Source organism: Colobus angolensis, unplaced genomic scaffold (assembly GCF_000951035.1).
Source record: "Colobus angolensis palliatus isolate OR3802 unplaced genomic scaffold, Cang.pa_1.0 Scaffold164, whole genome shotgun sequence".
Taxonomy (NCBI): Eukaryota; Metazoa; Chordata; class Mammalia; order Primates; family Cercopithecidae; genus Colobus; species Colobus angolensis.
This window is the reverse complement of record NW_012114755.1, coordinates 3949020-3961116: the sequence shown is the minus strand read 5'-3', so window position 1 is coordinate 3961116 and position 12097 is coordinate 3949020. Positions and strand designations below refer to the sequence as shown.

The window sequence follows — 12097 nt, the reverse complement described above, 5'->3', positions numbered from 1 at the left end:
GCTTCGGAAAGGCAGCCTGCAGGGTTAGCCCTCCTTAGTACAGAAGAAAGCAGAAGGGTACAAAATGGATTCCAGTACAACTTTCACAGTACAACTTTCAAAGTTCACATCATAAAGACAATCTCATGAATTCATTCAATCCAGCTAACTGCAGTTATTAAACCAGCTGGTTCTAAGGTATCAATTGCATATTAATAATTCTAGATCATCTTTCAGATTTGGAAGTGAAAAATCCTAGAACATCAATATCCAGAAGTATAATTCTGCGAGGCAGAGCAAGAACTATCCCATTAGTTATTGTAATCAGATATATAATAATGTTCAACTGAGATAACAGGAAGTTTGGACAAGTCTTTCTTTTGGTTTGCCTATAAACTCTATTTTGGAGTAATTTAAAAGATGCATTTTCCAAGAAGAGTAAAATATACAGCATAAACTATTTAAAATTCTTGTCAAGTATATGCCTCAAATGTGCTTTCTCGGAAGCATCTTTTCATAGTCTTTAAAGAAATGTTACATTCTTAATTCATATCTACTCTTTCAATTCATGAGAAATCAGAGTGCTGATACAAATTCTTTGGTGTGAGAATATTAATACTGTCACTAAAGGTTGTTTAAGGCCAATCTTAGCATTAAAAGAAAATCTGCATACTGTTTCACATACAAAATTGTAACCGTCAACAATTGTGACTGTCATCAGCTCTAGACTGGAACTCCCTACCCTACTACATTAAATCTGAATATTCCAAAAGTTCCTTGAAATGTCTATTTCACCAGGATTATAACTATGTTTATTCAAAATTTATAAAAAAATATAAAGCAAAACTCATTGTTTTAAAATTTTTTGATAAATTTATTTTATGAAAATATATCTACCAAATAGAACTTTAAGGAAAAAAAATTTCAAAATAATTAAAAAATCTTTATTAGAAATACTATCCAGTTTATTTCTATCAAATTGACATATCAGTAAGTAAAATCAGCTGTCAAATACAATTTTTTTTTTGAGGTGGAGTCTCGCTCTATTGCCCAGGTTGGAGTGCAGTGGTGTGATCTTGGTTCACTGCAAACTCTAGCTCCTGGGTTCAAGCCATTCTCCTGCCTCAGCCTCCCAAGTAGCTGGGATTACAGGTGCCTGCCCCCATGCCTGGCTAATTTTTGTATTTTTAGTAGAGATGGGGTTTCATCATGTTGGCCAGGCTGGTCTCAAACTCCTGACCTCAGGTGATCCACCTGCCTCAGTCTCCGAAAGTGCTGGGATTACAGGTGTGAGTTACCATACCCAGCCTCCATTAATTTTATTTACCATATATTTAAAAATAAATATTCTGTCTTGACTCAAGATTTCAACAGCAAATTATGAAGCTATGTAACATACCTTCCTTTTATTATTTTAATAATAGCAATAAATTCTATTTTATGTGATAATGGACATTGATTACTTGGTCCAACAGATTAGAAAGATAGGACATTCAGTATGATAACGGTGGCAGTATTACATTAATTTTGATGAAACAGTCCTAATAAGTTCTTACTAGTCCCTGAAGGCTTTCAGGCAAACACTTAGATATCTAAAACTTAGAAAGTAGAAAAATAATTTATTAGGATTTTTAAGATAAAAAAGATAATTTATCATTTTTTAAAGATTATGAATAGCCAATAAATAAGCGCCATTTCAGAATAAAGTACCATAAGAAGACTGTAGCTATTTTTTAAAATTACACCTTACAGTATCTAATGTAGCTATTTAAAAAATAATGTCACCATTCTGCCATGTATCAAATATAATTAAATTCAGGAAAACTATTATCTTATTCATTACTTTAAAAAAGTTTTTTCATTTTACCAATGAAAGTAGTTTTTTCTGTAAACACTCACCATCCACTCAGATATAATAACATCCACTTTTTCTACAGGAAGATGAACTTCTTCAATCTTTCCTTTAATTAGTGTAATAGTATCTTCAAGTTTATTTAGTCTGAAAATTATCATAATGAATTAGATTAGTAGGTTGAACAGATTCTGAAAGCTAGTCATATTACATCATTTTTTGCCAACAACTCGTTTTGTGGGACAAAAAAGTATTTCAATCAAAGTTTAGTTGTTTTTTGGACACTATAATTATGTTATGGTTACTCCATGAATGCCCAAAAATGTTTCTGGTTAATATGGCAATACAGTGAACCAATATTTAAAACTTGAGTTTGAAAAGAAATCCAAATTTTATCAAGAATAACATGTCAATGAAGTTACATGTCTTTAAAACAAAAAACAACACAAAGGTGAAGACAGACATATAAGACATACAAAAGTATGGTTTAAAGGGAAATAGTGTGTCTGTCATAGGGCTGAGAGAATTTGAAGCCCCAAGCCCCTAATTTAACCCTCAGATTCTCTGGCATTTGTCAGCTATGTGATCTTCACCAACATTTTAAGTAATTTCATTGAGCCTGTGCTGCTCAGGTGTAAAAGAGAATACTGACCCTTCACAGGCTATTAAGAGGATCAAATACTTGTGAAAGCTATACATGTATCTATAAACAGTAACGACACTATCAACAACAAAACATTAAGTGTTACATAAAACCTGAAATCCTATCACTATCAAAAATTATTTAACCTTGACCAGTGGCAATCATTAGATGTTTTTATATACTTGCGAATAAGATTAGCAATATTTTCAACCTCCCCTTCTTTTGTAATATGAAACAACAGTTAATTTCAGAAAGGTGAATGTAAGCTGCTGGTTAAGTTTATATCCGATTAATAAATTCTGAATTCTCAGAATGTACATTTTAACTACAGAGGATTTTTTTCGTCCATCAAAGAAGAAATTGTCCCTCCTTAACTTCATTGGGTATTATTTATATACAATTCAATGCATTCATTTTAGGTTAATTTTGTTAAATTCTGAAAAACAGATACTTTGTTGACCACTACCATCAATATACGGAACATTTCCTCTTCCCACAAAGATTAGTGCCCATTCTGAGAAAACCTCCCCATCCACAAGCAACCACTGATTTTCTTTCTTTCATTATATATTAGAGTTGTATTTTATAGAGTTTCATGCTAACAGAATCGTATTGCTTCTTTTTGTGCCTGGCTTCCTTCGATAAGCATGACACATTTTCAGTTTCACGTATGCTTTTGTGTATATTAGTTTGTTTGTTCCTTGCTACTGCTGGGTAGTATTCTACCACATGGATAAATCACAATTTTGTTTATACATTCACCTGTGTATGTAATTCTGGATTGCTTCTAGCTTTGGATCATAATGAATAAAGCTGCTATAAACATCTGTGTATAAGCAGAATTGCTCCATCAAATGGTAGTGTATATCTAACTTTTTAAACAAACTGCCAACTTGTTTTACAAAGCATATAAACTATTTGACATTTTAAGTGATACATGTGCATTCCTGTTGCTTCACATCCTTGCTTCACTATTGTTGATCTTTGAAACTTTCACTGTGTAGAAAGAATTCATTGTGGTTATAAACTGCATTTTCCTAATGATCAAGCATTTTTTCTAGGCTTGCTTGCCATATTTCCAAGTCTTCTTTTGTTTGAATCTTTTGCCCATTTAAAACATCAGGTCAGTTGAATTCTTTTTTTTTTTTTTAAAGACACGGTCTCACTCTGTTGCCCAGGTTAGAATGTGGTGGTGCAATCACAGCTCACTGCAGCCTCAACCTCCCCCAAGCTCAAGTGATCCTCTCACCTCAGACTCCTGAGTAGCTGGGACTACAGGTGTGTGACACCATGCCTGGCTAATATTTGTGGTTCTTTGTAGAGATGGGGTTTCTCTACGTTGTAGCTGGTTTCAAACTCCTGGGCTTAAACAATCCACCTGCCTCAGCCTACCAAAGTGCTGGGATTGCAGGCATGAGCCACCACGCTCAGCCCAGTTGTATTCTTGTTACAGAATTGTAAGAGTTCTTTACATATTCTGAATACAAATTCTGTCAGATTTATGTACAGTGAATAATTCTGCCATACTGTGGCTTGGTTCTTAATTTTTAAAATGGTATATTTTGAAGAGCTAAAGTTTTTAACTTTGATAAAGACCTACTTATCATTTTGTTCTTTTATGGTTCATGCTTTTGGTGACATATCTAAGCAATCTTTGCCTATACCAAATACTTCACCTATGTTTTCTCCTTAAATGCTTCTGTTTTCATTTCAGTTAATTTTCCCATATGTACCTTGTTCATTTTTCCCCCATAACTATTGATACAGCGTTGAAAAAACTTTGTTCGACAGACTATCAACAGCGATAGTTTCAACGTTGTTGGGAAAACTCTCACTAACTTATGGAATTACTTTGATATCTTTGTCAAAAACAACCATGTATGTATAGATTTATTTCTGGACTTTCAATTCTGCCCCCCAAATTTAGATGTGTATTCTTATACCAATATAACACTTTCTTGATTACTAGAGCTTTAAATTCAGCCAAGAAATTTGATAGTGTACATCCTTAAAGTTTATTCTTTTTAAAAATCCTTCTGGCTATTCTTGATCATTTGCACTACCATATCAATTTTTTTTTTTTTTTTTGAGATGGAGTCTTGCACTATCACCCATGCTGCAGTGCAGTGGGGCAATCTTGACTCACTGCAAGCTCTGCCTCCCGGGTTCACGCCATTCTCCTGCCTCAGCCTCCCGAGTAGCTGGGACTACAGGCGCCTGCCACCACGCCTGGCTAATTTTTTGTATTTTTAGTAGAGATAGGGTTTCACTGTGTCAGCCAGAATGGTCTCGATCTCCTAACCTCGTGATCCACCTGCCTTGGCTTCCCAAAATGCTGGGATTACAGGCGTGAGCCACCGCGCCTGGCCTTTTTTTTTTTTTTTTTAAGAGAGTGTCTCACTCTGTCACTCAGGCTTGGGTGCAGTTGTATGATCATGGCTTACTGTAACCTCAAACTCCTGGGATCAAGAGAATTTTTTGGAATTGATAAAAAGCCTTAAGCCACAGACAAAAGTAATCCAATGAATCTCAAGACTAAATTTTTAAAAATCTTTAATACTTAAACAAATCAGAGGCAAAAAATCAACAAAGGCAAATTGTCTTCAATGGAATAACAATTGTTCTGATAGGTGACTTCTTAATAGCAACAATGAAAGCCATAGATAGTAGAATATCACCAATGAACCAGGTAAACCTTTTCTTAAACTGCCGAAGTAAAAATATTTTAGACTTGCAGGACATATGATCTCTGTTGCAACTATTCAACTGCTATTGCTGTGTGAAAGAGGCAATAGACAATATATAAACAAAAAGGCCTAGCCGTGTTCCAGCTTTACTTACAAAACAGGTAGCTGGCCCACGGACTGAGGTTTACCAACTCCTGTACACACTGCCAATGAAGAATTCTGTACGTACAGAAAAATATCTCCCAGAATTATAGGCAAAATACATTTCAGACCAACAAAGAACATTCTGTTTGGCTACTGACATAAATGTACAATGAAGGAAATACTAAAAAATTAGTTCAAGAAGAAAACTGGTCCTAGATGGTCAGGGAAAAAGGAAGAAATGAGAAAAGCAAATGAATATATGTAGTGAGTCAATACATAGATCAGAGTGTCAAATCTAACTCACATGAACCAGAGATCTTACCCATATTACCCATATAATAGAGGGAATCAGGAAGTCTAGACTAAGAGATTTGGGATATTAAAAGCAGCTGCGTTAGTCCTTCCTTCCCTATATGAGCTACACGATCTCTGGCCTGGAGTAGAAAAGGTCTGCAAATGGGGTGGATGGGTTATCAATTCACACAGTAAGAAGCCTCGCTCTATGTGCCAGATTAATCCCTACTTCTTCTGAGTCTCCTGATTGCCTGTACCTTTGAAATTATTAATAAAGTTTAAAACTGGGTAATCTCTCTTGGTAATATTGGGTAATCAGGTTCATCTGTGTCTGACTTGAAACTATGTTAGCTCAGAATGGTGCTGTGCGCAGGACTCTCTTGCAGACCCATGAGTCACAAAGGCTAAAGAATTTCTTTAGCCAGAAAAAGGAATTAAAAAAAAAAAAAAACTGGCAGAGGATTGAATCCTAGGATGTTTGCCTACCTAACCTTGGTAGGAAATGGCAAGATTTAGAGAACTAGCTAGTGGACTGATAGGGAATAGTATGCAGAGGGGAAGATAGTGAAAAATCCCATTCTCTGGCTGTTACTAGTTTCTAATAAATGTCAGTCCTTTCAAAGAGGAAATGGTGGCAAGAGAGTTTTTCCTTTCACTGAAAGACCTTCTTATGCTTTTACATCTACCTGGAAAGATGAAGTATTCACTAGGAAAGTAATGAACTTAAAACTATGAGTTGCCACAAAGACAATGCAAACAGCTAGAGGACAAGTTTTGGGGACTACTATGTTCTGAGAGTATTCAGTAAAAAAGAAAAGAAACTGTTTTACGGAGAAATACCAGAAAATCCTGGTGATTCACTAGTGGCATAAACTCTCAACATTTACTGCTGGCATAAATTATCAGAATTAACAAACAGGGAAACACATCACTTACTTCATATACTGCTGAGTAGAAGGGGTAACTGGATTGATGATTGATCCCCAAGTGGCTGTGAAGAGATTCTTCCAGGTGGTATGACAACCAATCTGCTACAGTGAGCAAAAGCAGGATTGCAGCATACCTACCCCAAGAGAGGTAACTGCCATACTCTCTTCCCCACATATAAAGCAAACAGTCCTTCTGAAGGAGTAGGCATGCTAGGAGTACAACTGAACTTAGATTGGCTTTATAACAATAAAATTTAATGCTATGGACAGAGGTGACGATGTATGTAGAAATTAGCAACTCTCCATTCTCATATACTTTATGTCATCTTACAATTAGGAGGCCAAGAGAATATTCAGGAGGCACTATCTGATTGACTGGCTCAGTTAACAAGCATGAGGCCCACATAAAGTTTTTAACATAGAAAGGAAAAGGAAAATCAATGAGAGGAAAGAAAGGACAAGGGAAAAAAAAAACCCAGCTCATTGAGAAGGACTCAATGGTTTTTGAAAAACGATGTAAAAAAGAGAGATGAGGGTTCTACGAAGAAATTATTAACAACCTTTATAGAGGACGGGTCAAATCCTGGTGGTCATTAAGGGTTTTTAGAGACTTATTCTTTGCATAAGTGATTGCAGAAAACAACAAAAAGACACCTGAGAAATATATGGAAAGGAGATAATGATCAAGGTCAGAAGGTGGTGGGGAGGAAGAAATTAAAACAGCTGACCCATGACTCACAGCCAACATTTATTGGGGATGTTCATCCCCAGGGTGAATTTTCCATTTAAAGTGACTTAATGTCCTTGCATTGTCTGGGAGGAGGTTAAAAATACTAACAATAGGCCAGGCGTGGTGGCTCCTGCTTATAATACTAGCACCTTGAGAGGCCAAGATGGGAGGATTGCTTGAGCCCAGGAGTTCAAGACCAGCCTAGGCAACACAGGAAGAACTTGTCTCTACAAAAAATAAACAAATTAGGCAGGCATGGTGGCACAGGCCTGTGGTCCCAGCTACTTGAGAGGCAAGGTGAGAGGATCACTTGGGCCTGGGAGGTCAAGGCTGCAGTAAGACATGATTTTGCCACTGCACCCCAGCCTGGATGACAAAGACCCTGTCTCAAACAAACAAACAAACAAACAAAAATAATAATAAACTCTGATTAATTATGTATTCAGCATCTTGATACTTTTATCGTAATTTGTTTATAGCTTCTTTCTAATGTCTATATTCATAAACATACACAAACATCATAAAAAGTTTTGTTTCTTCATACCCCATTCTTATACTTTTCTTTTGATCATATTAGTGCATTGGCTAGGATCTCCTTTATGGTGTTGGATAGAAGAGGTGATGAAAGGTATCCTTGTCCTATTCCTGAACTTAAAGAGAATGCTTTCACTGCTTCATCAAGATACTGGCTGTAGGTTTTGTTTTTATAGATACTCTGTATCGGCAGTCCCCAATCTTTTTGGCACCAGGGACCAGTTTCATGGAAGACAATCTTTCCATGGACCTGTGGGTGGGAGATGGTTTTGGGATGAAACTGCCACCTCAGATCATCAGGTATTATATTCTTGTAAGGAATGCACAACCTAGATCCCTTGCATATGCAGTTCACAACAGCGTTAGCGTTTGCACTCCGTGAAAATCTAACGCCCCCGTTGATCTGACAGGAGGCGGTGCTCAGGCGATAATGTTCACTCACCCACTGCTCACTTCCTGCTGTGTGGCCTGGTTCCTAACAGGACACTGACAGGTACTCGTCCACACCCTGTTCTTTATCATATTGGGACACTGCTTTCTAACTCTAGTTTGCTAATGGTTTTAAATACATAGATACACTGAATGGATACTAAATTTTATCAGACTTTTATACTGCATCTCTTGAGACACACTCAATAGATTTTTCTGATTTTCTCATATTTAACCATTCCTAGAATAAACTTTACTTCCCAATTTATTGCTCAGTTTTCCTTTATTTTTGAGACACAGTCTTGCCCTGTCACCCAGGCTAGAGTGCAGTGGCATGATCTCAGCTCACTGCAACCTCTGCTTCCAGGGTTCAAGTGATTCTCCTGCCTCAGCCTCCCAAGTAGCCAGGATTACAGGCACGTGCAACCATGCCGGGCTAACTTTTGTACTTTTAGTAGAGATAGGGTTTCGCCATGTTGCTCAGGCTGGTCTCGAACTCCTGGCCTAAAGTAATCCACCCACCTTGACCTCCAAAAGTGTTGGAATTATAGGCGTGAGCCACTGTGCCTGGCCTAGTTTTCCAATATTTTTATTAGGATTCATGCATTTGCATTCATGAATGAGTGACTTGTGATTTTCGGTCCTACTGCCTTAGTGGAGTTTTAGTATAAAGGTTATACAGGCCTCATATAATGATGCTTGATTCCTGATAAAAATGATAATATAAGTACAAAGATTAATGAATGGGACCAGGACAACTGGGTCATCTAAATACAATACCAAGAAAAGGAACAAAACTGGACCACTACTTCATACCATATACAAAAATCAATGCCTAAGTGCAAAAAGCACAATTATAAAGCATTTACAAGAATATATACCTCTATAACCTCAGTGAAGGTACAGTTTCCTTACTCAACTCACAAACAGTGGCAACTATAAATAAGAATGTTGCCATATGAAAACTGAGAATTTCAATTCATCGAGAGATATTACAAAGAGGGTGAAAAGGCAAACACGAATGAGAGAAGACTTTCGCATTACATAAAACCTACCAACAGTTCAAATCCAAAATATATACATAGATTGCCTACAAATACACAAACAAGACACAACTCAAAAGAAACCTGAGCAAAAGGCATAAACAGATATTTCACAGAAAAAGGAAATCCAAATGGCTAACAATCACATGAAAAGGTGCTCAGTTTCATTAGTAATCAAAGAAACAAAAATTAAAATTGCAATGAGATACTGCTACACAAATGACTGGAAACATTTTTTAAAGGTGGATAATACCAACCAGAACTGCTACATACTATATGTATAAGATAAACGGTATAACTACTTTGGAAAATAGTCTGGCAATATCTAGGAAATCTGAAGATATGTATACCCTAAGGAACACAGTTCTACTTGTAAGTATACACCCCCTAGATGTGTGCACCAGGGCACATGTAAAACCAGATCATAATAAAATTGTTCATAGTAGCCCATCTGATTGAGAAAGAGCAGTGGAGGTGGGTGGGATTCTGAATTGGTGGCAAAGTTCTCTTGGCCTGGGTAATGGTTACTATATATTTAATTTCATTTGTTATTTATGGATACTTATGCATATTAAACATGTTTATTGATGTTTATTGATGTTTTATGTACTCATTTTACATGTTATATTTCATACAAAAAGTTTTAAAGAAACTTATGAGTTTTCTTTCAAAACAGTATTTAATAAAATTCTAATGAAATTGCTATAGTTGCTTGTTGCTTACCGAAATACTCATTAAAGCTTTGCCAATGACAAACACTTCAAAGAAAACTGAAGGCAAGCTTCTTTTAAAAGAGAAAAATGTTCCCATTGCTTAAAAATATCTTCAGAATGGTTATGCTGAAACAAGATCTGTGTTCTGTAAGAGACCATCTGCTAGGCCTGTTTACTGTCTGCTACAAGTCATAATCCTATTTGCATCAGTAATTATTTGTTGTTCAAATATGACTATAACAAGAAAGATTATGATTTAAGGGAAAACACAGGAAAAAAGACAAAGCCTTATAATTCCCATTAGTTTTGTATTAAAACAGATATCATCGACACGGATAACCTTTCATAAGACTGTTAATCACCACCTGATTTTTTCCATTCGTGAAAAAAATATACAGATTTTACTTAGTTTTCTCAAGTGGCTACTCACTAAACCCTACTTCAATATAAGCCAAATGAATCTTTATCTTTGGAAACACCTACTGAAAAACTAGCATGATTCTAATGTAAAGAAATACGACGAGGTAATAAAAAGGATATCTTTAAGTAATTCTCTTAAATAATCCAATAAAAATGAAATTATCAACTTTTTCTGAGGGGAAATTTTGTTAGAATACATACGTTCCTATCTTATTTCCTATCTTAAAAGTAGCAATTTAACTTTCACTTCATGATACAGGGACATCATCATGATTAATTATCTTGTACGAAGCATACACAGAGATAAAAGACACAGTCCATGCACTTAGTATGGTCTAAGAGAGACAGAATAGTAAACAGGATTGGGGACTATGGAAGCTCATATGATAAATCTTTATCTAAGTGACATCTGAGCTTAGACAGGAAAGGACACAGTATACACAAAGATGTGTATGGGTATGGGTAGAGGAGGATTGTGTGTGTGCACAACTGCCTCCTGTGTGTGTGCGTGACAGAGAGAGAGAAGCAAATTTAAAGAACTTTGAACAGTTTAGTATGACTAGAGCAACAAGAGATAGTATACAGTGACATAGTTGGAGGATATTTAGAGGTAATGCTAAGACTTATCTTTAAGTCTAGATTTTACTTAAAGATAATGAAGAGTCATTTCAGGATCTTTGGAACAAGAAATACGGGATTAAATTTTCAATCTACGTTTTCCCTACATGATTTAGGTAAAGGATATGGTCTATGTTCTTTTTTTTTTTTTTTTTTTTGAGACAGAGTCTTGCTCTGTCGCCCAGGCTGGAGTGCAGTGGCTGGATCTCAGCTCACTGCAAGCTCCGCCTTCCGGGTTTACGCCATTCTCCTGCCTCAGCCTCCTGAGTAGCTGGGACTACAGGCACCCACCGCCTCGCCCGGCTAGTTTTTTGTATTTTTTAGTAGAGACGGGGTTTCACCGGGTTAGCCAGGATGGTCTCGATCTCCTAACCTTGTGATCCGCCCGTCACGGCCTCCCAAAGTGCTGGGATTACAGGCTTGAGCCACCGCACCCAGCCAAGATATGGTCTATGTTCTAAAGGAAGTAGATGGTCTAGTGGGGAGACAGACAAGCAAGCAACAGAAAGTACATGTGAGTTCATACAATGAATACCTAATCAAATGCATTTAAAGTTAGTGATAAAACACATGTAAAGTTCACCTAGAATATATGGATGATAGCTTATGGGGGAGAAGAAGGGAATATCCTAATAGATATAAAAGATACAATATATACTATTCATTTACTTTCATTTCAATATATCATCGATGCATACATATTTATTTCTCTTTTGCTCCCTAAGCACAGTGAAATGACAATAATATAAAATGTAAGACACGGATAAATACATGGAGATTTTGGAAGGGAATACCAAAGAACCAAAGAATCTCATAATTTAGTTGAGAGAAAAAAGGGAATGAAATTATATTGGTAAATCTGTGAAGAAAGACCTAGTATTCAGTGCACACATCAGCGAGCATGAGATAGTGGACGTGGAGCCATTCTTCACAACACAAACCACTGGAGTCAAGAGGTATACAACGTGGGAGTGATAAAGAGACTAAAACATTACTGGGGTAACTGTAAACTGACCAGTCTCCACCTTTTCCCCTCAGAGATAAAACCTATACCAGTTATTTTTATTAAAATATCTAGTCCT

General features: G+C 36.4%; 1 protein-coding gene across 3 annotated transcripts in view; it reads right to left on the bottom strand.

Moving 5' to 3' along the window:
- PRMT3 (protein arginine methyltransferase 3) overlaps positions 1 to 12097 on the bottom strand; it is a 129307-nt gene that overhangs the window by 84278 nt on the left and 32932 nt on the right. For all 3 annotated transcript variants that reach the window (XM_011937498.1, XM_011937500.1, XM_011937499.1), the window contains one exon: positions 1879 to 1978. In XM_011937498.1, the coding sequence (XP_011792888.1) occupies positions 1879 to 1978 (100 nt within the window). The remainder of the gene's footprint in view (positions 1 to 1878; positions 1979 to 12097) is intronic.